The sequence below is a fragment of the Limanda limanda genome, chromosome 5 (assembly GCF_963576545.1).
Source record: "Limanda limanda chromosome 5, fLimLim1.1, whole genome shotgun sequence".
Taxonomy (NCBI): domain Eukaryota; kingdom Metazoa; phylum Chordata; class Actinopteri; order Pleuronectiformes; family Pleuronectidae; genus Limanda; species Limanda limanda.
Genome location: NC_083640.1, coordinates 4564638 through 4592612, shown reverse-complemented (window position 1 = coordinate 4592612; position 27975 = coordinate 4564638). Strand labels below are relative to the sequence as shown.

Here is a 27975-nt window from a genome sequence, read left to right as displayed (position 1 = left end):
TCAAAGAGAAAAAAAATCTCTCTGTTGTGTGTAAGTGTGTGTATGTGTTTAAGTGTGTGTTCGGTAGACCTATTGGCATACTAGTAGGAGAGAGAGAGAGATAGAGAGAGAGAGAGAGAGAGAGAGAGAGAGGGGAGGGGGGTAGAGCCAGGGACATCGAGAGAGAGAGAAGAGAGAGAGAGAGAACGTGCGTACGAGCGCTCATGTAAAACCAGATTAAAAACACAAGATGGCTTCCTGAATGGGCTGCAGGAACACAGGCGAGAGAGAGAGAGAGAAAGAGACAGAGAAGAGTGGGGAGAGAGAGAGAGAGAGAGAGAGAAAGAGAGAGAGAGAGAGAGAGAAGAAAGGGATAGAGGGAAGGAGGTGAAGACGAGAGGGAGTCGGAGTCCTCTGATGGGGATTTGGCCAGCGGACGGAGGAGTACAGACCAAGGCAGCTCAGAGGCTTGGAGGGTAAATATTCATTACTCCAGACTATTTTAGGATTGATGGGTGGGTGGGTGGGTGGGTGTGAGGCTGATGGGTGGGTGGTGGGGGGGGGTGAGGGATGAGATTGGCGGGACTGGGGAATGACTCAAGACCAAAACACATTGTTTAACATTGAGACAGCCAGGGCCGTGGAGACAAGGGGGACGTGCTGTGCCAAAATAAGAGAGGATGCTTTTGTTTGTCCAATTATCAGCTCGGCTCTGATGAACCATCTCCTCCTCTCACATCCGACTCTCAGCTCAACTCACCGCTGACACTTGTGCACGTTTGGGCCAAGTTGCCCTTTTAAAAAAAAAAAAAAAGCGGGGGGGGCTTGTCTGATGCATATACATCAGGAGGCTGCAGGTTGGTGATACAGACATTGCATAATTCTATAATTGAAATTGAATCCTGGCTCTGCTGTCTCTCATTCTCCGTCCCGGCAGCAGAGGGAAGTGCCGGCTCGCTGTCTGAGCTCAGATCAGAGAAAAGAGAGATTTGTATGCACGGCTGCTTTTTGAACGTATTCTGAGGACGACAGGAATGATAAAAAAAAAATTTGCATGTCGAACCCACATGCAGGTTATATAGCTGCCGAGTCTTTTTTGCACAGGCCCTTGTCGCATTATTTTATTGATTGTTATTCTCTTCCCCTCCCATCTCTCTCTGTCTGCCTCTCGCTCCCCTCTCTCTCTTGCTCTGTCGGACGGCTGTAAAGGTGGAATATTTTGAAGACATCAGTCAAAGCAGTTTGGGAAACCTTAAGCTGGCAACTGAGGTAAGAGAGGGCAATTGGATTTGTGTTTGTGCGATGTTTTGTGTGTGTGTGTGTGTGTGTATCATCTCTGTCATCTGTGTGTAATCTCTGTTCATGCTGCTTTGATTCTCAGCTGTTGGTTCATCAGTGCAGTGAGGCTCTTAGGAGGTGTAAACCTGGTGGTTAGTCAACACAGCGACACGCGTTTTTTACAAATGTGCCCATCGTTTTTATCTTTGTAAGTGTGTGTATTTGTGAGAATGGGTTTCACCATTAACACCTGCTGTACGGAAAATGTTGTGGTTGTCTGAGCCACTGAAGAAGTCGGACTATTCGCTTCTCTCTCCAGCGAAGACACAAGCTCATTATATCATCTTTGACATCCTCGCGGTTTCTTCATAAAGCTGGACTAGTCCCTGTTAGTCATTTCTCTCCTGAATCTCAGTCCCTCTGTTTGAGAACTGACGACACTAAATCAGCGACTTTGACTTGATCTCCAAGCCGCGCTGGTGAGCCGAGCGCCTTGGTGATGAAGTGGCGGCGTCCTCGGTTTAAAGCGTCCCACGCTGGCCACTGATTGGTGCCAGAGGCAGGCATGTGTAGATGCAAGAGACCAAGGAGAGGAAGAGGGAGGCGGGAGGCGGAGGAGGAGGAACCCTACGCGCTAGCAAGGGGGCCGTCTCTCCTCTCCTAAGGTTCTGGAGTCAAATGAGGTAAAGGGAGTAAAAGTTAGTGGGTCACGCATGCGTACGTGTTTGATTGCACGGCGTAGTAACCTGTGGCGCGTGGCCACGGAGAGCTGCTGTTCCTCAACTCGCCGAGTCGGGGCACGCTTGTCTGTTTATGTTGAAAGACAGTTTGTGCGGCGAGGTGTCACAGAAAGAGTAACACAACAACGTGTCCCCTCGTAGAAGAAACACACCTTTCAGTGATGCAACCGTCACACACGTGGAAGTGATAAGTTTTCCCCTCAAAGGGCATTTAAACATTATAAGTTATAGCACATACATTCACCTGGGTCACTGCAGTGATACAACAAACAGGTCAGACACTCCCATTACAAATGCATGAATGAGTTTAGCCCAGTTGTTGGGACAAACTCTAGTTTAATGCCTATCCCTACCCATGTGTACACAGTCACTTTATCAACAAGGTAATGTCCATACGACCATCTGGTTCACAGGGGGAACAATAATGAATCCCATCCGTTTTAGCGGGACGGTGCTGATTGTGTTTAACAAGTTTGTGTTCTCAGCGTTTATGGTTTTCTGAGCTCCTGTTTGGTCTGTGTCTCTGTGTGTGTCTCTATCTCATGAAGATCTGTTTCCTGGACAACGATCGAGACAAACCTGGTCCACACCCAACAAACACTGTTTTTTAACTGTTTAAATGAGCAGTTATAGATCAATTATATATCATTAGGTCATTATCATTAGGAGTGATGCTGCCTGGCTGCTTTCTCTGCAGTTCAGGAAACAGAACGGAGTTGTGAGGTTACCACAACACGTTACGAGACAGACAGATTTGTTTTCCACGCCCTTATACAGGATTTCCTCTTGAAACACGAGATGAACTTCACTCAGCTCACTGGTGGGAAAGAGTCAAAAGTAGAGCAGAACTACTCAAACCACCGCAGATGGAATGTTTGCTAATCATGTGTTTATACTCGCGTGGAATCCCCAGCCGCGCTCACAAGGGGTTAACACTGACCTAGTTTCCGTGGCAACACTGAATGTCTAGTGACATCATTGCTTTAATTTTAGCTCAAGTCCGGTATCCAAGGTTGGTCACATGACCATCTAGCCGGCACCACACGCACATGTGTATGTGTGTGTGTGTGTGTGTGTAGTTGGGTAATGAGTGGTTCTGGTAGCGAGTAGAGACTCAGGAAGTGGAGGGTTTGACATCACCGTTTCCATTCAGTGTTGGCTGGCGTTGTGTTTACTGCTCTGTTAGGTTTCCGCTCAGACTGTAAAGAACTGCAGCTCTGATTCCCGTGAGAGTCTGTGTCACATGTAGTCAATAATTATGAGAAGATTTGGTTTTGTTTCTCAGATTGAGACTGGCATCTGTTTATCTCTCAGGACTCACGTTGTCTCGGTCGTCTTTGGTTTCCACTTGAACTCAAATGATGATTGACAGACAGATCTTATTTTCCTTCAATGAGTTTTTCGTTGATACTGGATTGTAATAAAAGATATTTAATGGTCTTTCACAGAACTAAACAGAGTTCAGAGCTGTGCAAAAGACACAATGAAACATCACTGCTCACATATAAAATACAATACGAAGGATGTTTGCCTCTGAGTTTAGAAATCAGACTTTTGACTTTTTGACTCACAATCAGTATTATTCTGTTATTTTTGACATATTTTCTTTGATGTGTTTTTAAAAAGCGTTATGGGGAAGATTTGTGTTATTTTTTTATTTAGGAAAGATATTTGTCTTGAAAACCTTTTGTTATTCTTCTTTGAGTATTGTCAACATGCTTTCAGCTATGAAGACAGGATCAAAGATAAGGTATAAAAACACTGTATAATTTATTTGCTGTATAAGATAAGACATCCAACTTGATTGATCACTTATCCACCTATTTGTGTTGGCTTGACGACAACACAGTCAAATATTTAAACCAAGATGAATTAATGTCCTAAAACATTAAATTGAATGTCTGTCAGTGAAATTACTGTGTCTCTCTTTAGAATTCATGCTGATAAAACTGTTAATATGAATCCAGTTTAAGATGAATCATTGTAAAAAAGGTAACTTAACCACAATTAACCATTAACTGTCCTCTACAATCTTGCATGCAAACCCAGTCACCTGCTCTCTGGCTCTGAACAACTGTTGCATCAGCAGTGACTGGTGTTCACTGCAAGTTAATAACACTCACTCTTCCTTCAATGGTTAGACAAGATATATATTTGTATCAAAGACACTGTAATTATTTGAAAACAACATCCATAAATCCTGATTTTACATGATATTATAATTTGGGTAGTCAGCAACAGTTGCCTCACATGCACCCAGTCAGTCTGAACTTAGGAAGCTGTGATGTCATCTTACATTTCCAATAAATGACAGTCATCAGACGTTCATATCGGCAATGTTTCGGTTGCGTATAGTTCTGCATGTACCACTGAACGTGACTGTAGCCGATACAGATTCCTGGCGTGGATCGATAGCCTGCATGGCAATATGAGTAAAGGTTGGTGGTGTCTGTGTCTGATGTCGGAGGGACGTTCTTCAGCCGCCTGGTGCCGCAGTTAATAAAAAATGAATGGGAAGAGAAGGGGGAGGAGCTCTACGCTGTTGCTGGAGCTCTTTAACTCTCACCTCTCTGGCAGCTCCTCTGCTGCTCCCACTGGGCACGCGCTTCATCCAGCCCCGGATCCCTCTGCTGCCAGATGCTGCCGGGTTTTACGTAATACAGCGCCACAGCTGTTTGAGTTTTCATCACACGCTATTGGGTCACGCACCTGAAAATATGGATTTCTAAAGTATATGTAAATTCACCGGTGGCTGATATCTGCTAAAAAAGGTGGAGAATTGGACTAATGACAAGATAAGACATCCAACTTGTAGAAATGCATTGCAAGTAAAACACGTTAACTTCAGGACAAATTATCCTCTTCATCCTAGCAGTCTATCTTTCATTATTGAATAATGAAATGATACTTTTTGACCGGTTGTAGATCCCAGGTAGTTTAGTTTATATTCAGCACTTCCATGGCTTCATGGGGAAGGTTCTTCTGTTTTGAGTGCTGTCCCTTTAAGCCCGGCTACGCCTGACTTGAACATATGGGAAGCTAATCTTAGCCCGAGTCCTGAGAGAGACAAGGCTGGCAACCAGCCACTGTGCAGGACTGAGGAAGGTCTCTCTCTCTTTCTCCCTCTGAGCTGATTTATGATTGTACTCTCAGATAATTTTACAAACAAAAAGCCACATATTCTCTCAGGCTGAATATGATTCCTCTATAACTGTTTAAGATAACATCACTGAGCTATTTTCCATGGCTTTACACACATTACCTGGGCAGATAGTACGCAGTGTTCTTTTTTTATGCTTTTAATTCTCATATTTCAGTATCCATGTCCCTTCTGTCTGTTGTCCACTCTCTTTCTTTCAGAGCCAACATTTTTCGAAACATGTATATTGATTACATTTTGTCTTTCTTTTCATCTCCCTATCCTCAAGCACAAAGAGCTGCCTCTCAGAAACAGCGCCCCCTCCCCTCCTCTTCCTTCTCCTTGTTATTTTTTTAGCGGCTCCACCCAGCCCAACAGCTCCCCCCCACACCCATCACCACCTTTCAATTTTTTGTCCACCAAACCACTCCTCCCTTTCTCTTTGTGAGGAGTTTAGGGGGGGGCGGGGGTAGCCCTCCCCCAGCTGGGTCTGTTCGTGCTGACTTGCACGTGCCAAATGTCAGGAGGTATGACTCAGACTGGATACACTACACTCGCTACTACGATCCGCACCCAAACACGCCCTGAACCCAACACCAACCTGCCTGGGCAGTCAGCAGACAGATGGAAGGAAGGAAGGACATAATGAGGATTCTTGAATATGAACAACATGTTTACAGTTTGTTTCTCATATAGAGAAACAGATGGACTCAAACACTCTGTGGTGCTTCTACTCTGTTAAATCAAATTCGCTCAGTGTAGCCCTGCAGCCTTTGGTCCCGCCCACCAATAAACCCAGTGATCCTCAGTTAACAATCCAATACTGTATGAGCTCCAGTGTGTGTGTGTGTGTGTGTGTGTGTGTGTGTGTGTGTGTGTGTGTGTGGAGAAAAAACCCCCCCATAGAAATGTGCCCCAGCATTTGCAGGACCCTTTGGTGTCTCAATCTCTGATGATAAACAGGCGTGTGTGTGTGTGTGCAGTGAAAGAGAAAGAAAGTGACAGGTAAAGAGATAAAGGGAAAAAGAGAGGGAGAGGGGGAAGGAGAGAGAGTGACAGAGTGTGTCAAATCAGATGACCTTGATGCCATTAGACTGCAGGGCAAATGGGGGGTGGTATAGGAGCATTGGTGGAGAGGGAGGTGGAGTCAGCTGACAGGAAGAGGAGGGAGGAGGGGGAAGGACCCTCATGTCATGACCATGATGCTCATGTGAGTCATTACACGCTTGAGAAAGTGTTTTTACCCTAAATGACCCAGATCTTCTCACAGATTAAAGATGATAGAGGCAAAAAGAGAGAATTTAGTTCTTGAAACCACACAATTTGTTCTCAACACACACACACACACACACACACCTCCTACTACCGATGGTGATGATAAAATGTTTTTAAAGCTCAGCTTGTGAGGGTTGTATGTCAGGACTCTGTTGAGAAGAAAAGAGAACGATGAGTCAGGCTTAGTCATCTGCAAGTCAACCCAACACACATCGCTGAGGGTCGGACTTTTGTTGTCAGTCATCCCTCCTACAAGCAGAGATCTTTCCTCCACGCTGCTGAGAAACAGTGTGCGAGAGACAGAAGTGAGAGAGATGGAAAGAGAGGGAGAAATGGAGAGAGAAAGAGAGACGAGGGCGTGAAACAAGTCATTTGAATGATAAATTGAAGACTTTGTGAGATGAAGTGAGAACTGGAGTCTCTCTGTCATCCAATCCTCTCTCGTTGTCTTTCTCTCACACACACACACAATGCCGGGCTACAGCAGGTTTACTGTAAGTGTCACATTTCTTTTCTTTTCTTTTCACTCAAAGGTTTAGATACTTGGATTGTTGATGTTAATTATAATGTCTTGCTCAGTGTGATGTGAGGAAACAGTTAAATTACAAGGTAACTATGGCTACAGACTGTCTGCTTCCTGGTTGTATTATAACCTGTCAAGTTGTGTTATCTAGTTGAGATGTAACCTATTGTGTTGAGGAGGTTCACTCTTTTGGTTAAACCTGCATGACAACATTGTGCTGATACTCCTGTGTAGTTTTAATCAGACAGCAAAACACCTAATGTATGTCTCTGTCTTAATTCAGTAGTAAATCTATTTTTATTTAAAAGTACAGAGTAGAGAAGTCTAACTGTAATTTACCTATAGTCAGTAAATTGTGTTACAGTTTGTTGTTTAGCCTCGTGTGTGGGAAACAGCTGAATTGTGTACCCTGGAGGTTTCCTCTCCTACGGTAATGTTATGTTCTAATTGTCGTCTCGGTGTTTTACTTTGACAATGACAAACCCACTCCATGTATTATGTTGTATTATGGTTTCCCCTCCATCCTTTCCGTCAAAAACTTCAACTTATGTTTCGGTTCTGTTTCTTGAGGCTCATTTCAAAACTCCGAAAGTCTTGTTGTGTTCAGTCGGTTTGTGAAACGATCAACTAACTGTGCGTGGAGAGCGTGTGACTCAGGGGTTAAGTCGAGTCGTGAGCTACAAATGCTGTGTCACTGTTCAGCCGGGGGGGGGGGGACAGCGCCAGCACGAGTCAGCCGAGCGAGTGGAAGAGCATGTCTGCGTCCATTGGTCTGTGGTGTTGGTGATAGTAGTGACTGGGCATGTGTCAGATGATACATGCGCCCACCCCCGTGGCAGAGGCACGCATCGTGGTGGGAGACGCTGACGATGGTGACGATGCAGCTACGTCACCTCCACATGTGTTTCCTACCTCTCTCGCTCACTGCTTTCTCTCTCGCTCATTGGCAGTCCCCGGTCATGTGACCCTAATGCTCTACTTCTTCTCTCCTTCCCTTAGACAGCTTAGGCTGTGCGCAGTGTTTCTCTCTGGGATTGACGCTCATCTGTGTGTGTACGTACGAATATGTGTGGCCACAGAGAGACAGGCAGTGTACAATTTACGGGGGCCAGTGATCGGGTGCGTCAGAAAGCGTTGGAACGGTAATGCAATAAGCTATGCTAGAAGGAGAAAAGGGCTCAGAGAGAGGGAGGCAAAGGCAGAAAGCTCCAAGAGAGACCAGGAGCAACCGGGGGGGGAAGCCAAACTATGAGAAGCAGGGAAAGGTTACTGAAGTTATCGCAGTGTTGCTGGCACACGCTCGGTAACATAACAGAGAAAACATAACGACGGAGCTGACAGCGATCTGCATGGAAGGTACAGCCATGTTTTCCTCTCCGTCCGATCCTCCTGGCTTAATCTGCTCTGAAACTCCGAAGCCATGTTGGAGAGAAGAGAGGAGACACCGCAAGGCCGGGTCAGCCTGCTCGTAGGAGAGAGGAAACATCCAGGGATCATCACCACGGTGCTGCTGGTGATGATAGCGGCCGTGACGCGAAGACAGAACGATGGTGAGGAGAGAACACGAAGAGGACGTGATCACAGGCTGGTGGACGGGAGAGGACAGAAGTCTCGTGTCCCTGGTGAACTGTTGAGGGTTGAATAGAAGCGGTTGCTGTCTTCGTTGGACTACAACTTGCCAGTTTTCTTTATGTTTGCATCCTCTTCCTCTTCTTCATCATCTCACCTTCACCATCACAGAGTCAGTCACATGAGTAACTGAATGACTCCGTCTTGCTTTTGACTGTCATCTCCACAGACTTCCGTCTCCTTAGTGTCTTTCTCCACTCCCTTCTCTTCATCCTGCTCTTCTCGTTGGGTGAAGTGTCATCCACTCTCGACTGTCGTATAGTTTTCTCGCTCTTTTACTTCTGTTGTAATCATACTTCCATCACTGTTCCATTTCCATCCTTCCTGACGTGAAGGGGTTGACGATATCGAGTTTGGATGAATTCATTTATATATCAAGTGACCCTTCGGTTCCCTCGGTCAAAAACGTTCCACCTTGTCTCTGTCCTTTGAATCTTAGAGGAAGGACCAGCTAGCGAAGCCAGCTCCCTCTCCATCTACGAAACCTTCCACTTTCTTGTGCATGCAGTCTTTCTGAAGGATGCATTATCAGCCCCGGGTGTAAGATAGAAGCTCCTTCGTTTCACGCGATGAATAGGCAACCGGCGTAAATGTGGATGAGGAAGAAAATGGACATTGTGGAACCGATATCGATGGCTTCTCCGTTGGCCCGGGGCTCGACGCTCAAAGGTGGAAGAAAATCTCTGCAAGGAAAAGCAGAGGTCGTTTGCAGAAGGAATGAATAAGCAACGTGAAGCTTCTGTTCTTTTGCTCCTTTCTCTCGTTCCTGTTGATACCGTTGTGAGTTGAGATTGTCTTAGCGTTGGTTGGCAGCCGCTGGGTTCGCCGGGAAGCTCTGTCATAGTTGAAATTGCCAATACTTGGTTTTTGTGGATCAACAGAACACTACACAGCCTTATATGTAACGCCATCTAATATAGCAAAGCAAGCAGGGTTGGAAGGCGTGGATAGAGACTGGGAGAGGTGTTCTCATTGGTGAGAGCTCTGCTGCACTGTGCTGTTTCCTAGGCTGCCGCTACTCGCTTCTCTCCCTCACAGCGCTCTCTGTTTCTGCTCACTGCACACTCCTCCATTCCATCGTACGTGCCCGCTGTGGCTCAGATAATGGCCTCTCGCTCTGCACACACTGAAGAGAGAGAGAGAGAGCAGAGGAGATGGAGGGAGAGGCTGCGCGAGAGGGAGGGGAATGCAGGGAGGGAGGGAGAGAGAGAGAGAGAGAGAGAGGCGAAGGTGGGGGCTGCGAAGAGAAGCCGACTGCATGTGTGTAGCTGAGAGAAAGAAAGAGGATATTGAAAAAAGGAAGGGAGGAGCAGACAGAGATAATGAGAAAGGAAAAAGGAGAGAACAGAAAGCATTGGACATAAGAAGAGGCAGGAGAATGAGTAACGTGTGTGCTGCGCTGGGGGGAGGTGTGTGGTGTGTGTGCAACCGACTGTGTGTGCGCGTGTGAATGCATGCATGTGTTTCTTGGCACTAGCTCTGTCTGTGCGCTGCACGGACTGGAAGAAGTAGAAAGGAGCAAGCCAACGAAAAGGCTGCTGTGCCGGCAAGCCAGTCCCATGCTCCTCTCCGTGTCCTCTTCTGCTTTCCGCTCTATGACCGGCAACTCCGTCTGGACGCCAAGGAGCACGTAAGTATGCGCCGCCGGTCCTCAGGCTCTCAGCCGGCTTCATATTGTCAGAGCCTCTGCTTCATGTTACTGCTCAGCACGGCAGCGGGAGGAGGAAGGGGTCGGGAGGGAGAGGGAGGAGGACAAGAGGGAGGATGGGGTGCTGTTGTGTATCTAGGATTAAGGTTCAGCTGTCTATTAACAGGCTGACCCCCCCTCACTAGCACCGGTAGTATCTTCACACACCTCACCTCCTCTCTCCGGTGGTTTTTGCTGTGTCAGTGTTGAACAGGATTCACTCTCTCTCACACACACAGAGCTGTAGAGGCGCCTCTGGTTTAAAGGGCTCCCAGACACCGGTGCTTGGTCGACCAGGTTTTGCGAGGTCTGATCCTGTTTGGTGTGTTGACAGTTTCAGACGCAGTTATTGGTGTGTGTGTGCCGAGCTTATTCAAATACAAGTGTACGGGTGTGTGAGTGACACAGTTAAAGGGAAGATAGAGGATAGAGTCAATATTTGTGGAAGCACGTGATCTGTACAGTCCTGGTCACCTGGTGAGATTTACATGGCTGCAGGTGTGAATGCGTGTGTGTGTTTTTGTAGTTATGACTCACAAAATGTCAATCAAGGTTGTGTGAGGTGAAGTATTTGTCACCCGCACTGGCACGGGTGAGAAAATGTCATTGTTGTAAATGTTCAGCAGGAAGTGCTACGAACCCATGTGACTGTAGCCTGTGGTAGTTGTTTTGTGTGTGTGTTACTCTGAGAAAAAGAGGAAAAGAGAGTGTCAGCGTGTGTGTGTCTGACGGTGCGTGATTGTGGGATGTGAGGCTGTGCAGTGTTGCAGTCACTCTGTTTCAACACTGCAGTTCTCATAACTGCCGTAAACAGCAACCCCCCACCCCCTTCCTCTTTCCCGTCTGATGCCACAGATAGTGCAGACATGGGGCCTCTCACGTATTGCATGCCGGCTGTCCCCCCCACCCCCCCACCCCCCCTTCACTCAACCTCTAACCAACACCACCGCCACCCCCTGGGACCCCCCCCCCCATCAGACACCCGGCGCAGAAGGTGGACTCAAAAGAGCCGAGCGTACTGCCTGGCCAGTAATTAGCCACTTCAAAAGCTAATTTCAATATTATTCAAATGATAGGGAAGCTGGACGCCAGCCTCACTTCTGCTGTCAGACGCTGACGGATCTACAAGCAGAAGCCATCTTTCTTTTTCTTTTCTATAGCTGGAGATGATAGAACACTTTGTGGTTCACATCAATCTGGATCAGGGACTTGATCACGTTAGGTTGGGCTGTGGAACATGAGCTGGCTGAGTTGTGTGTTTGGTTATAAAAAATATTGATATCCCCTTCACATTATCATAGTGCAGTGTTTGTTATGTCTCCTGGCAGGGAAGGATTGTGCTTACAACCTAATGTTTCCTTGTGAATCAGTAGCCGCTTGTTTAGGGTTAACTTTTGTGTTTATAGTAAACACACAAGGTGAATGGTTTGACACTATAAATGTTATTCATAGCACATCCCCTATAAAATATTTTTTTATATTGCGTCTGCCATTGTTGTCATTACACAAGAGCAATAAGACATAACATGAACTCTGTCAATGATTTCTCTGCCTGCCCTTGGATTATGCTTGTTTTCTGTTCTTCTCTTCATTCATTTAACTGTGATCTATGAAGAGCTGGGCCAAATATTGTCAGCACGTAATATCTGACAATCCATGTGAACTGGAGAAACATATTTGGCCGACAACTCAGATTACATATTATATATATAATAATACATTATTATTGTAATACTCACTCTACTGGTGCCTCCAGCATAGCAGAATAAAGTCCTTAAAAATGTAATGGTCATGTGATGTGATTGTGTGTTGCAACAGATGTGGTAACTGTCAATACATGACAGTACAGGATGACCAAGTAACTGTGATGTTCAGACACCAGGTCATCTTCAAACAAGTGGTTCTATCTCTCGTTTGACAAAGACAGTTCTCACTGATACATCTCATGACAAGCAGCGCTGCTCTAGGCTGTTGTGTTAGATAAGGTGCTGTCTGTTGGGTTTCAGATTATTTTAGCATAACACACTGACCATTTTAGGTTTGCCATTTAAGGTTTTTTTCTGGATAGTTATCTTTTGGTTTTATGCTCCAGTGAATGAGCGATGCACTCGGGTTCTGAGACCCTTAGTTTAGCTGCAGTTTGCCGCCATAATCATTTTTTAACACTCAACACAAAAATTCAAACAAGCCCATTATAAATTATTGGAAAACATATTCCAAAAGTAGTTCAGCGCTTTCCGCAAAGACCACAACTTAATCAATACCTAGTTTTGGCAGATGAAAGTAATTTTGTATGAGTATAGGTGTTGTAGTCCGATACAGTATATTTCTCTTTTTTAAAAGAAGATATCAAACATGTTTAAATTGTTTCACTTTCTGACAGAGTACTTTTTTTACCCAGGAACTAATTGTATATTTTTTTGTAGATTATGATAATCAACAGTTCTTCTTAATTGGTGTTTCATTGCATTTTTATACTAAGAATCTAAATAACACAAAAAAATCCTCAATAACCCCCCTAATAAATCCATAAATTACTGTCTGTCCTTTAATTTTTGTTCTTCAACAACATCTCTCCACTCATCTTGAAACTGGTGTATTTCTATCTAGGGGATTTCAGGATGTGCAGTTAAAACTGTTTGTGTATTGTGTGCATTACTTCAAGATATGACACCGTAATAGTTTCTGCACTTCCACACAAATATTACTTAGTCCAGTCCTGAGAGCTGAAAAATATTTTTTCCTGTGATTCAACTTTGGCCTGTTTTTTTATTGGATTCTGTTTCCCTCATCACTCCACCACCTGTACCACACACAGTCTCTCAACACCATCTGTCCGCTTTGCATAGTCCAACTGCTAGTAGTGTGTCTCCATATACAGCAGTGAAAATGTGTCGCATGACCTGTGACGAGCTGTGACAAAACAAGTTTGTTGTGAAATCAATCCACTGAAACCATAGTTAATTCACATTTCTTGAGCCCTACTGACCTGACCCTGGAGCACTGTATGTTATGTATGTGTCAGAGGGGAGAGCTGTGAAGAGGGAAATATACATTTACAGTTATTGTTATTTACACTTGGTGAAAGTGGGTGATTATGTCTTATGTCTGTTTTTTGCATATCAGTCCTGGAATTTTTGGATTCTTATAACCTGACTAACCTTGTTTCATATCTGTCTTTCAGACTGTTTGTGAAGTCACTTCAGTGGATGGCCCCAGAAGTGGCGGCCAAATGGAAATTGGGTCACATGACCGCCTCCAGGAAGGCGCGCTGAACCTGGAACTGGCCAATGGAGTGAATCGCTACTGTACTGATGATGAAGAATCTATGGAAACGGAGCAGCAGAGGGCAGAAAGCATCCCTCCAAGAAAGTGCTGGGTGGCAGGAAAAGGCAAAGTTAGTGACACCCAACAAAAGCAGCCATGTTGGAAGAGCAGCAGTGGTTCAACCCCTGGAGAGCCTGTGCACCATGCAAACATGGAGGATGCCCACAATCTGGTGGCTTTTTCCGCTATTGCTGGCTCCTTGCCTCCCTCTTCTTCCTCATCCTACCTTCTTGCGCAGCCTAACACAGCCCAGTTATATGAAAGGTTCGCCCAGGAGAAGGGTGCTGAGGGGGCTCAGGCCAGAATCTCTGCAGGTGTTCCTGAGGGAAGGCATCAAACTCCAGAAGACCTGAACACGCTACAGACAGCACTGAGCCAAGCCAAACACGGACACAAGCCCGCTAACTGCAACTGTGATGGGCCTGACTGTCCAGACTACCTTGAGTGGCTGGATAAGAAGATTAAGTTGGCAACCAGCGAGGACCAAGGTGCCCCCAAGACCACTGATGCTCCCCCACACTTAGACCCTCATCTACAACAACCCCGTTTGCAGCATCAACCTCAGCCCTACACCCAGGTGAATGGTGGCCACCATCTTTCTACTTCATACTCTCAGCAGCTACAGGGATCTCAAGGCCCATACCCAGACCAGGTGCCCTGCTCCAAACCCCCAATTCCTTGCTCACCCCAGGTGCTCTCCCTAGCCAAGGCAAAGAACATAAATCTTCAGACAGCTATTGCCATTGAAGCCCTGACCCAGTTATCTGGTACCAATCCACAAGCTGTTGGCATTCCTGGTCAAAGCCCTTACAACAGTAACCTTCATCACCACCAACATACCCAGAATCTCCCATCCCAGCCACCCAATGGCTCTAGCTTGATTCTACACTCTCCCGGCACCCACTCATCATCCTCACGTTGCCAGTCCGTCCCCCCAGGAATACACACCAGCCAGCAGGCTCCAGTGTCCTTTGAGCACCACAGGCCCCAGTCACAGGGCCAGCCACCTCATGCTTCCCCTCTCCCCTCCTCTACCTCTCCCTTCCCAGGTCAGGGAAAACCTCCAGGCTTCAGCCACAGTCCCCAACAATGGCAGAAGGGCCCAGACAGAGGCTCTGAACAGAGGAATTCATGGATGTGTATTAAGTCTGAGCCCAAGTCTCACTTTGCTGCTGCACCTCACAGTAGCTCAGACCCTATGTCAGAGCTCAAACAGCTGCTTGGGGACACCAGTGGCACGTTCAGCAATGCTCCTTTCAAGCTTCCAGTCACACAGCAGCTCAGCTTGAACCAGAATGGAGGTATCCAGGCCCAGGATAACCCAGCACTGTCCAGGTTAAAGCAAGAGCAAGACTCTGGTGAGCACTATCATCATGCTGCATCCATGGGACATTATGGCATGGCTAATGGTCAGCAGCAGGGTCAGCACTACCCTGGCACTCACATGTCACCGGGCCAAGCAGTCATCAGCCACTCCACTCAGGCAGCTCTACAACAGCACCTTCACTACAAGAGGAATCTCTTCTCTAACCACTCCCCTGGCTTTGGAGCACCAGGCCCATCTGCACCTTTGGCTTGCCAAAGCTTGAAAAAATGGTGGCCACAGATGGAGGCAGAAGGTTTGCCACATCTGGCCATCAAGCAGGAACCTAAAGAACCCAGGAAGAAAAAGAGTGTCCAGGGGTCTCCTGTATTAAAAGGTATAAGTGGGATGCTTGCAAGCTCTCCCTTGCCCAAACCCAAACAGATAATCATCAAGAAGACCAAGCAGAAAGCTTCCTTGCCAACGTTCCTGCCTCAGATTCAGATCAGTGTAAAGAAACCACCAGTCCTCATGATGGACAGAGCCCCGGCCCTGACCAGCCTGCAAGCAGGTTGTTTCCCTCCTCTGCACCTCCATAGTAACTCCACTCAGGCTGCTGCTGCAGGCCTCCCTGCCCCAGCCCAATCTCAGGTATCCATGTCCAACTCCTCAATGACTCCCTCTTTCACCGTTTCTGCTTTGTCAGAAAACACTCCAGCCCATATGGGCCCTCTGCCCCCACCTATGGCTCCTGCAGCCCATGCTAAGTCAGAAGGAATAGCTCCCCTGGCCCCCAGTAACACCAGCACCACCACACCTCTGACCTCCATGTCTCCATCCAGCACCTCACAATTACCGAGTCTTATCAACATAGACCCTAAGTACGAAGATCTGATTCGCCAGTTTGAGGCTGAATTTGGGGACGCCCCAGATGCTCCTGCTGGTCAGCCAAAGGAGGAAATTGCTTTAGCACCGCAGCTGGGGAATCAGTCCCAGACCAGTCCCCGGGACCTCAGTACCACATCATCATCCACGTCCCAGTCAGCTCCCTCAGTTCTCACCACTCAAGCTAGCTCCACACCTCATCACACTGATCAGGAGATGGATGCTCACAAGGATGAGTCAGGGACCCAAAGTGAATCAGCCATGACCCAGGCTTCCACAGAGACCCCTGTGAAGGAGGAGTGTGAGGGGCCCCTCCATGTCTCTCTGCAGCATGAGGCAATGCTGGACAAGCAGCAGCAACCCAGTGTGACAGAGGATCATTTCAGCATTCCTTGTTCCCCGCTGCCTAAACGCATGAAGATTGAAACCTCGGGTGATATAACAGTGCTGTCCACCACATGCTATTCTGAGGAGGACACCCCGACAAAGGACAGTCTGCCTTCTTCTCCATCTCTCAGAGGCTTCCTCGAGTCTCCTCTGCGTTACCTGGAGAGCCCCACCAAGAGCTTGCTGGATACTCCCTCCAAGGATCTACAGTCAGAGTTTCCCCTCTGTACCTGTGTGGGTAAGTCAGTGTGTTAGTGCCTGTCAGTGCTTTTGTGTATGCAGGAGAATTGGGTTGCTGTCAGTCCACAAACTGCATTAGCCCCTTTATGAGATCCACATTCATTAATGTTCACACAAACATTCCCCATTCATTTCTGAGTAGAGCGACATTCAAGAATGTTGATCTGACCAGTGTCGGATAAAAAAGGTTGCAAGTTTGCATGCAGGAATACATTCTAAACTTGCAAGTTGAATATTTTGCTATTGAGCTAAACATTAATAAAACAATCACAGCAAATGCTTCACTACTTAATCTGCACCGGTCAGCTATTAGTTTTTGTTTGTCACACCTCCCCCTCCAGCTTCTCTATAGATGCTTGTTGAGTGTGTCTAAGAATGTGTGTGTTGGTGGGTTGTCCGGCTGCAACCATCCATACTGTGATAGTGAGAGACAATAAAGGCAGCAGAAGAAAACAATAGCAGTCGTTCCAGACCTAAAGCCACACAGAAGTGGATTTCAGGCCTGTAGTTTGGGCAGAAACCTGCTCAGGTTATTTATTTACAAAAGTTAGGGTGTTCCCACATTACCACGTCTACTCATGGTAGCGCAACACCACATTTGACTGCCTCAAACACACAAGGATACAATATACAAGCATGATGTACACAAACAGACACAATTTCGTCACAACAATTTTGTATCACTCCTCCACTTCCTTCCCTGAGCCACACCCTGACCTCAAGTTGTGTTTGAGCCAGATATACACAACACATGTGTGTAATGTATGTCCATATTTCAGACAGTTGGCTGACAAGTGTTCAGTGTACATTTAGAGAGATGTCATTTACAGACGCAAGAGAAGCACATTATTTGTTAAACAGTTTAAAACAGAAAGCTGGTATGACAGATATACTGTAGGCAATGCAAAGTCCAATAAAGTCTAAATGATTACCTACTTATAGTAAATGTAGGTCACACACTGCTGCTCTGTGCACTGAAGTCACATGGCCTGGTTTGACAAATACAGGCGTGTGTAGGCCGGTGGTCAGACACACTTACACACACAACACAAACACAGGTGCACACACATTGTGCACTCAGACACACCCTCAGTTCTATTAACACTCACATACACTGAGTCAGTCATTACTACCTCAAAACTCTTCTGCTTTGCAAAGTGTCTCCACTCATGCACCACACCCTGCAGTCACAACCCACTGTCTGTGCAATGGGGGGGGGGGTAGTCGGATATTCTCACGCTTCTCAATGTTAAAAAAATACACCAAAACACATGAGATGTATCTTTGATCTTGTACAACGGAAACCTGATAATAAAATGCACAGACCCTTCACTTCTTCACTGAGTTAGATAGATTTACAGGTAAATGTTTGCAGCTTGAGCGAGACATGAATTAACCCCTAATTGTTGACATTTGGTTAATCAATGAAATGCTAAAAAAAATCATAAAGTCTAACTAATATCCACACCAGAAACTTTTTTTTTTGTGTTGATGATGGTATTGACAAAAATGATATTTAACCTAAGTATAGCACAATGTATTGAAAAGAAGTGTATCGTCATTTAACCCTTTTTTTATTTTTTGCACGATGAAATGTAGATGAAATTAAATACACCAAGTAACCACATGCTAGTAAAGTCAGTCAAATGTTTTCTTACTCACTAACTCATAGTAATAAACATCCAGACTAAACAATAGTTATATCTAGATAAACTCAAGTGTCTGTCAAAAATATTTATGATATGTAATAAACCATTATTAGGAGAATGAGTAAACTGTCAATACCAAATCTAACGTCCTCACTGTGTGTTTTTCCAGAACAAATCCAGGAGAAAGACGAAGGACCCTACTACAATCACCTGGGATCTGGACCTACTGTTGCATCCATCCGAACTCTGATGGAGACCAGGTGACCTCTCTTCTCCTCTCCTCTTCTCCCTTCCTCTCCTCTCCTCTCCTCTCCCTCCTACATTTTCTTGCTTTCCATGTCTCCTCCTCCTCTCCCTCGACCTTCCCTCCTCCTCACATTTTGTCCTCAGGGAATCTGTGACCCAGAATCCAGTAGGAGTAACACCATCATCAGCATATCAGAGGGAGGAAGAAGGATAGAGATCCAATCACAGAGAGAGAAACAGAGAAAGATGGTGGGAGAGGAAGTCAGAAGGAAGGGACAGAAGTGGAGAGAAAGTAAACTCTTGTAGAAAATATGATATGATATCATCGTGATATTATTGATTGTGTTTTTGTGCATGATCTTCGTCAGTTGTATTTTATAATATTGCTTTTCTATTAATTGAGGATTATACGTTTGATATATTATTTTATGTATGTAAATGATATAAATATAACTTCAAAGAGAACAATCTCAAATCAAATTGATGGTAAATATAGAAGAAGCGATGATGTTCAGTATTAGTTAACAGGACATCTAATCCATGTCTCATACATAGTATTTACAAGACAGCCTCCCCAACCTAATCCAATAATCCAATGCCTAAAGTGCATCAATCAGACATTGTTATAAAAAAACAGGATTACTATTTATTCAATTTAGGGCGCAACAGCAGAAAGATCCCCTGCTGGTGCTTTTAATAACCAAAGTGCAGTTACAGCCTCTGGGATAAAATGCTGTCGGATTATTTCACAAAAACTGGTCCAACATGATGAAATGTTTTAGGATTAGTTAATACAATCTGAAGATGTTTAGTGGTGTCTGTTATTTGCAACCACATGATACATGAACAATCAGAGTCGTAACCTTCTATAACTGGATGCCTCCTTGAGTCATTCCTCCTATTTACAGAAACTGAACATTGTACATTTCACTGAGGCGCATGTTTGGTTGTTATTCACTAATAAGACCAATGAGTCATTAGTCCCGGGAGAGAACGGGTTGAGTGGGGACGTTGGACCACTTTCTGTTTGAGAGATGATGTAAGATGTTAAGACCCCATAGTCCCCAACTGACCTTTGACCCACCCCTGACCCTAGCAGGCCACCCCCGTGGTGCTAGAGCCCACTCCACCTCCCACTTTCTCACCCCCCTCAGAGTGATTCCTATTCAGCAGGAGCCCCTTGTGTTCACTGTCACTCCAAATCCGTTCAGGGCTGAAGTTTTCACAATGGCAGGTATCAGTCAGTGAGGTGACCTGATATGGCATCTGACAGGTCCTGGTGGTCCACCCCCACCCCCAACGCAACCTATGACCCCTCCCCTCTACTATACACCTCCACACTTTGACAAAAGCTGGGGTGGAAATGAGGCCTGGCTGTCCGGGCACTCCTAACGCCCAGACTCACAAACACATAGAGCGAATACACAACATGATGATATTTGGACACAAACCCCAGCAGAAAAATCAGTCCAATAGGAACCCTGGGGCTGGCATTGTGTAGAGGCTAGTGGGTTCTGGTTTACACTGACGCTCCTGTGTGAAACTCAGCAGAGTCTCATGAACACTCCTCTCCTGCCAGAACTGCTGAGCTTGGCCTGTCTTTATTAATCTTGATCTCCGTTCACACCGCAAGCCTTAGTGCTAAATTTCGATCCAATGTTTTTAAGTGCGTGAACATCTAAAACAACTCTAACTTTCGTCATCTCCTGTTCAGGTATGGAGAGAAAGGGGAGGCTGTCCGGATTGAGAAGGTGGTGTACACAGGCAGAGAGGGAAAGAGTTCACGAGGATGTCCCATCGCCAAGTGGGTAAGTTGTATCTCATCCCCACTGTCAGGTGCTGAGGTTTGAAAAAGCCTTCATCGAATGACAGATAGATGAAAGAATGGTGCATTGTGTTAAAGTAAGAGAGAGAACAACAGAGACAGCCAATCCACAGCAGATTGATGTGGAGGGGGATGTATGTGTGTATGTACTTGTACTGAATATGTGTGGAGACCCACAGCCAAGTTTACTAACAGTGAGTAAATCAGTAGGAGGTCTCGCTTTGTAACAACTGCCTGCTCACCCTTTCTGTCACCCCTGACACTTCCTGCTAATGACTTTATGACTTTATCCCGACATACTGAGTGAGGCTGTGTGTGTGTGTGTATGTGTGTGTGTGTGTGTGTGTGTGTGTGTGTGTGTACTTTTCTTTGTATAGTTTTAGGACCAATTTTGGTTCAAAAACACAATTGCGAGGACATTTTGGCGTCTTTAAGGGTTAATACTTGTTTTTAGGTCTAGGGTTAGAATTAGATTTTGGTTAGGCACTTAGTTATGATCGATACAGTTTGGGTAAGGTGCTAGGGAATGCATTATGTCAATAATGTGTTTCCTTACAAATATAGAGGATAAGTGTGTGTGTGTGTGTGTGTGTGTGTGTGTGTGTGTGTGTTTGAGACCGAGAGAGAGAGGGGATATTGTGAGGTAGAATATTTATATCCTTTATTCCACCAGAGTAAAGGTAATAACATATTCTAGTATGTGTACTGTGAATTGACTTTGCAACTAATTCAACCTACAGCATCATAAGTAGAATTGTTTCTTCTCAGCAAAGTAATGCATATTTCTACACATGCATCATATGTAATTCCAAATTACAGTGTAAGCATCAACTACATTGTATTTGGCACAGTGTTTCAAAAGTGTGTATATGTGCATTACATCTAAAGGAGCTTTTACTATCATTTCATTTTAGTTGTGAGAATGACAGTGTACATTCAAATGTTGAACAATTGAGCATAAATGGAGCTGTTTCTGATGATGATTTAGGATGCTTATCTAACTCCCCTGTGTAAGTAAAAGCAAGGATAATGATAAGCTCTGTTTCCTGTCAGGTCATCCGCCGTGGCAGTGAGACAGAGAAACTGCTTTGCCTGGTGCGTGAGCGTAATGGCCACCACTGTGCCAACGCTGTCATCATCATCCTCATTATGGCCTGGGAAGGTGTCCCGAAGATGCTGGCCGACAAGCTGTACCGTGAGCTCAGCGACAGCCTCACCAAATACGGCAACGCCACCAGCCGACGCTGTGGCCTGAATGATGAGTGAGTATTGATCGGTACTCTTTGACACTGGTTTTCTAAACGACATGTTTGCGAATGTTCAAACAAATGGCTCATGCATGTCAGCATTATATTGTATTACTGTACTTTTGCTGCATGTATGCCTGGTATTTTGGTCATGGAGGAACTTAAAGTGAAGAGTTGATTTTGTAACATTAACTATTTTATCTCAGGTCATTTTATCAGGAGTTAGAGGAAGACCCTAATCATTAAGTTTTCTATGTGGTTGGGTTTATGCAGATTATCCTGTGAGATGTGTATAGATATTTGTGATATAGAAAAGTTAAAGTTCTATAGACATGAAGATAAAATCACCCGAAATCAAAACATGAGGTGTTTGCAAAACATTTAAACTATGTATCTTCCTCACCAGATATTTGCACATGTACCTTAAATGCTATTAACCTATCGAATCGCTAATTCATGACCTCAAATGTGTGTATTATAAGTTCAAGATAAAATGTATATCTGTTCCATCGAACTTGCAGGAGACCACGTGGTGTAACATTAGTGCTCCAAATTAAATGTTACCCAAATTCTCTCATTGCCACTTTCATGTCTTATTCAGCTCAGTTGACATGTAGTGTACACGCATGATGTACACGCATTCATGGGGTTCGCATCATTTACACATTAAGCTGAGAGCATGCTCACTGTCTCCCCCTGCAGCCGTACCTGTGCATGTCAAGGCAAGGATTCCGAGAGTTGTGGTGCTTCCTTCTCCTTTGGCTGCTCGTGGAGTATGTACTTTAATGGCTGCAAGTACGCTCGAAGCAAATTGCCGCGCAAGTTCAGGCTACAAGGAGATCGCCCTGAAGAGGTATTCATCAAAACCACAACAATGAAGGAGTTGTTTATGTTAGAGTTTGGTCTGTGGGTCTGTGAAGTCTTCTGACCTGTGGTTCATGTTTTGTTGTTTTTTTTGCAGGAGGAGAAACTCAGGGATAACTTTCAGGATCTTGCAACTGAGGTGGCTCCTTTGTACGAACGGCTCGCCCCACAGGCGTACAGTAATCAGGTTTGTTGTACAGACACAATCTTAACACAATAAAAACCTAATTTCACCACCCACTAAACCTTAAATGTTTTTCACACACAGTAAACGGTTCTGTTTATCAGGCTATCAAGACACTGGCTGTCACACTTAAACATTTCCTGCTTCTTACAAAGTGTCTCTCTCTCTCTCTCTCTCTCTCTCTCTCTCTCAAGTGCCGACTTTGAGAATTGAGAAAAAAACCTTAGTTGTTAACATGTTGTCTCGTATTGCTGTCCTCTCCGTTAGTGTCAGACAGAGTCCAAAGCTCCAGAGTGCAGGCTGGGCTTAAAGGAGGGCCGACCGTTCTCTGGAGTCACTGCTTGCATGGACTTCTGCGCCCACGCTCATAAGGACCAGCACAATCTCCATAATGGTTGCACAGTGGTAAGACCACTCACTAAATCTTAAGTGTTTGTTTTGGTGCTAATTTACTGTGAATAACAGCCACAATGTTCTTTTTTTCTGTGAAACTAAATAAAGGGATGCTCTGTTGCCTAGCACAGTTTACATTTCCATATCCCTCTCTGATAGGTGTGCACTTTAACTAAAGAGGACAACCGTTCGGTGACGGAGATCCCTGATGACGAGCAGCTTCATGTGCTGCCTCTCTACAAGATTTCCCGGACTGATGAGTTTGGCAGCGAGGAGGCCCAGAACCTCAAGATGAAAACAAAAGCCATCCATGTGCTGCAGGCTTTCCGCCGTGAAGTACGCAAATTGCCCGAACCTGCCAAGTCGTGCCGACAGCGCAGACTGGATGCCAAGAAGGCCGCGACCGAGAAGAAGAAAATTAAACTAATGCAGCAGGCAGGGGAGATGCCAGAGAAAACAGTGGTGAAGACTGAGGTCTGCAGTGCACCTCAACCCCAAGGCAATAAAGGTGGGTTATTGTTTTGTGTTTCTGTTTGTGTCACTTTAAGGGAAATTATAGCTGCTTTCAGACATGCATTGAACTCTGCAGATCCTCTGTATTTTCTCCAGAGGAGGTGCATGTGCAAATGGAGATGTATGGTTGAGAGGCCCCAGATCAATCTGTAAATTCTGTAGAAAGTCAGGAGAATCCAATGTGAGAACACATCACCACAAGGGGGGGGTGGAGGGGTTCATGACCCTGCTAACACACAGCAGATGCAAAATGTTAAGAAATTTAACAAAAAGACAAAACAAATCTCTCGTGAAAAGGCAATCTCACACACACATAAAAGACACAAACATGTCAAGAGAGTTTGTGGTGATAAGAGCCGACACAGGTGTCTGTGTGTGAAATCACGTGATCTCCGCAGCAGAATGAATATGTCACTTCCTGCCTCTGCCGGCTGTACTGGGCTGCGCCACCTCTCACCCGTATAATGCGGAGGATTTCTTGCTGTTGCGAAAACTACTGTCCAGAGAACGTCCTGTTGTGTTGTGCATGTGTGAAAAGCGAAGCAAAGTAAAGTCTTTATGTCTGAAAATGACTTATGTTGTTTGACTTGAGGCCTTGTATGGCAGCCTGATGTACATTTACCTTAACAGGCAATCAGTGTGTCAAATGAATCAAAGAATAAATGTCCAATAGAGGAATAAAGAAAATAAAAAGATAAAATGCCTTTAATAAGATGATAACAAGTTTAGTGTGTAATTTTCCTTTCATTTGTTTTGGTCATTCAGCAATTATAAAACAAGAGATGAAGCCCAACATCAAGAAGGAGCCCTTCAACGGATCAATAGATGGATACCCTGTGCAGGCAGCAGACCCATTCAACAACATTTATCCACACCCTGCCTACTATGCAAGGGGAGGCCTCCCCCCAAATGGCCAGCCCTCTGCACCTGATCCAGTGAATGGTTACCATCCACCACCCAATCTGCCCCCAGTGCACTATGGCTACTACAACTACCCCCCTAATGCACTTTTCCCCCCTAAGCTGAGAACCTACGAGGGTCGAAATGGCCCTTTGCCCAAAGCAGGCGGTAAGGCTGTCCAAGTAGACCAGAAACCTGATATTCAGAGCCTTCAGGCCAAACTGGCCCAGTCCTACCCTGGCCACCTGGAGCAAACCAGCCAACCACACCATAGCGCTTATGGCCAGCCTGCAGATTACAACCAGTCCCGTCCTTCCTCTGTCTCCTCTGAGCACTCCAACAGGGGCACTCCAGTAATCAAACAGGAGCCTATGGATGTGCCCGTCTATGAAGGCACAGTGCCGAGCCAGGCTGGTGCTAACACACCAGGCAACATCATCCAGCATGCTGCTTGGCCAGGACACAAGCTTAATGGAAGTATCGCTCCCACAAACTGGGACAGCCATCTGAACCAGAAACAAAGTTCTGAAGCCTCATCACTGAACCTGGAAAAGCAGCAGTTCCACCAACACTCACTGCAGCGGCAGTCCTCTCCCTTCCCCCAGCAGTGGGCATCATACCCAGGCTCACATGCCATGATGGCCTCTCCTGCCCCATCACCAACACACCAGGTACCTCTCTCTCCATCTCCATCCCCTTACCCTGGCACTCCGCTCCAAGGCAACATGTACCAAGGCTCTGCACGTCCTTCCACCCCACACTCCAGCACCCCTCGCCCAGGTACACCACAGCCTGGCACCTCTCACTCAGGCTCAGTTACACCACAGCCAGGTACCCCAGACCCTGGCAACCCCAGACACTGGCCCAGCCCTGCATACAGCCCTGGTTTGAAGCACAGCAATCCTGCAGCATACCCAGACAAAATCTGGTCCAAGACTGGGGAGAGTCGATGTTCCACTCCCCTTGGGCTCCAGGAGAAGGCCTGGAAGTCTTGTGGTGGTTCAGCGGCAGGCAGTACTCCGTCCCCTGCCCCTGAGGGCCGTCTCTTCCCCGAGGCCCTGCAGCAGTCAGATCAGGTCCACTGGGACTTCAGGCAAGCTCAGAGTGACATCGAGAGCATCAGGCGCCGGGAGGAGGACGAGGTGTTCTCGGACAGCGAGCACAACTTCCTAGATCCCAATATTGGGGGTGTAGCTGTTGCACCAGCCCATGGCTCCATCTTGATTGAATGTGCCCGTCGGGAATTACACGCCACCACACCACTCAGAAGGCCTGATCGCTCCCACCCCACCCGCATCTCCCTGGTCTTCTACCAGCACAAGAACCTCAACCAGCCCATGCACGGCCTGGCTCTGTGGGAGGCCAAAATGAAGATACTGGCGGAGCGAGCACTGCAGAGGCAGCAGGAAGCGGCTCTCCTTGGCCTCTCCCAGGAAGACATCAAGGCCCTCGGTAAGAAACGCAAATGGGGGGCTACAGCGGCAGGTGCGAGTCCTGGCCCAGGACAATCTAAAGACAAGAGGGAAGGGCCAGTGACAAGGTTAGCCCCCACGTTCCACACCACCTCTATGGTTACTGTGTCTCCCTATGCCTTCACCCGCCTCACTGGGCCCTACAGCCACTTTGTCTGATGTCAGACAGACGCAAACTGACTACAGAGTGGTGCAGTGGAGGGCTGGAGACAGTGATGAGCAGGATGAATGTCTCTCCGCCCGTCTGACAGTCTGGCATCTCTGAATCCTGTCCCCTCTGCAGTCCTCTTGTAGGAGGGGACATTTTTATTGTTTTTTACCTCATGTCAGGCAGTGGTTTTGACTTCAGACACACTGCCTGTGGTGCTCTGTCTCTCTCTTCCCTGGAGAGGAACTCCATTGCTTTCTCTTGTTTGTAGAATTTTAATGGTTCTAATTATTGCTATTATCAATATTATTATGATTGCTATTGTTACTGTCAATGTTGTTATTACAGGTATTATTATGATGAAGACTTGTTTTTTTTTATTATTGATGTTTTCATTAATGTTATTAATGATAGAATTTTTTGCTTATATATATTTTTTAAAACCAATCAGTCTGAGTCATTGGGACTCAAACATTTTTTTTTTTCATGTTTGGAAAACATGTCCCCTATTTTCTATTTGATTTTCTTTGTTCTTGTCAATATTCCAGATGTGCTTGGAGGAAGGAGGAGCCATTATTTGTGGGGCAAGACAGCAAATCAATATCACAGTAATCATACCACTCTTTATAGTAAAGCCTTTACAGCAGGCTTCCCGTAGATATGTATCTCTATTACTGACAGATATGAAACCTTAATTTAAAACAATCTAGTTCAGGCCTCCATAAAAATATGTTTAAATATTATCAATGTGGGTCTAAATTTCCTATATTTGGAAAGCTGATTTGAATGCTCCACATTTTCCACAGTGGATGGTTTCAGTGTGTATCTGAGAGCAGTGACCACGCGCTCTGAAGTCATAAATTATAATAAATCATAGATAATCCAATCGTTCTGATGAAAATAGTGGTAATTTAAAGCCCAATTTAAAAATGATAACCATTAGCCCTTAAACCCCACATTGCTGCCTTGTACCTGGATGATGCGCTCCTCCTCCGCCTCTTCTACACCCTCCAGCTTTCAATTGGTGCTCAACTTTCAGCTCTGTTTGATTTTCATTCCACTACTCTTCATGGCACTTGATGCTGTTTTTGTTCTGGTGCTCAAGCTCAGATCTGGCTCAAATGGTATTTGCAAGTAAATATCTTGATTTGGACCAAGGTGGGGTATCAGAGTGATTGGGATTATTTTTATTGACAAGTGAAGGAAATTTACCACGCACAGAAAAGTATAATGATTAATGACATATTTGTTTTCCTATGTGGAAAACATCTGGTAATCCACAGAGGCTAAAATAAGTGGTACTATTTTCAAATGCGGTTTGAACCAGATCAGCAAATATCATGTAGAGATGTAATAGATGGCACTCTAGATCTTCCGATCACATTCAAGTGGGGTTGACCACTCTCCAGTGTAAACTCTAGAGGGCAGCATTGACTCCCGTTTCAAAGTGGTGTGTACAAACAAACCTTCAAGCACTTGAGATCCATTCAGAAGCCAGTAGTCTTGCCTTGCTGCTTTTACCATCTATGGCCAGTAGAGGGGGATCTCACACCCTGTGTGCTGATCATGGATGAGCTTTGCCAAAGCAGCTCGAGGTAACGCTGAACTTTGCCCCATTGTGGCACAAATGTGAATGAAGAACAGAAATGGCTTTGGGAGGCCCATCCTGGGTCAGTGCAGAAGGACACAGTGCTGGGATAGTGGTGCTTTTTGGTGCTCGTAGAAACACTCTGGTGCTCTCCTTTTACACTTGATTTACTGTGAAGGGCCCACTCCGTCCTCTGCATGGTGCTGTCATCTTGGAGCAGAGCTAAGCGTGTCCTTTTGCAACCTTTTCGCCACAGAGCCAACCAATCAAAGCAGCGGCCTTGTGTTCGCAGCTCTTTCACTGGGCTTTAGAAAAGGTTCCTTCTGAGGGGATTTTTTTGCAGTTTATCATGGAAAAGTGGTTTGATCTCACACAAACGTACACTGTACAGAGCAGGGAAAGCAACGTTTTTCAATGGGTTCTCGCTAACTCATTCACAGAGAAAATGACAGCACTGAGAGTCAAAGAGAGATCTTACAAAAGTAGTGGCGCTTCTGGGATTTGGCATCAAATGCAACTGCATTGAGTCAATGAATCTCTCACTTTGTGTGTGC

The 27975-nt window shown here is 45.7% G+C and overlaps 1 protein-coding gene across 1 annotated transcript; it reads left to right on the top strand.

Annotated features, from left to right (window-relative positions):
• The first annotated feature begins 429 nt into the window (after positions 1-429).
• On the top strand, positions 430-26197 carry tet3 (tet methylcytosine dioxygenase 3). Its single transcript, XM_061071649.1, has 11 exons — positions 430-455; positions 1189-1248; positions 13435-16390; positions 18211-18301; positions 20002-20095; positions 21166-21374; positions 22062-22212; positions 22321-22410; positions 22675-22812; positions 22960-23308; positions 24079-26197. The coding sequence occupies exons 3-11, from the start codon at positions 13483-13485 to the stop codon at positions 25842-25844; spliced, it is 5796 nt and encodes a 1931-aa protein (XP_060927632.1). The 5' UTR covers positions 430-455; positions 1189-1248; positions 13435-13482; the 3' UTR covers positions 25845-26197.
• Positions 26198-27975: the final 1778 nt, after the last annotated feature.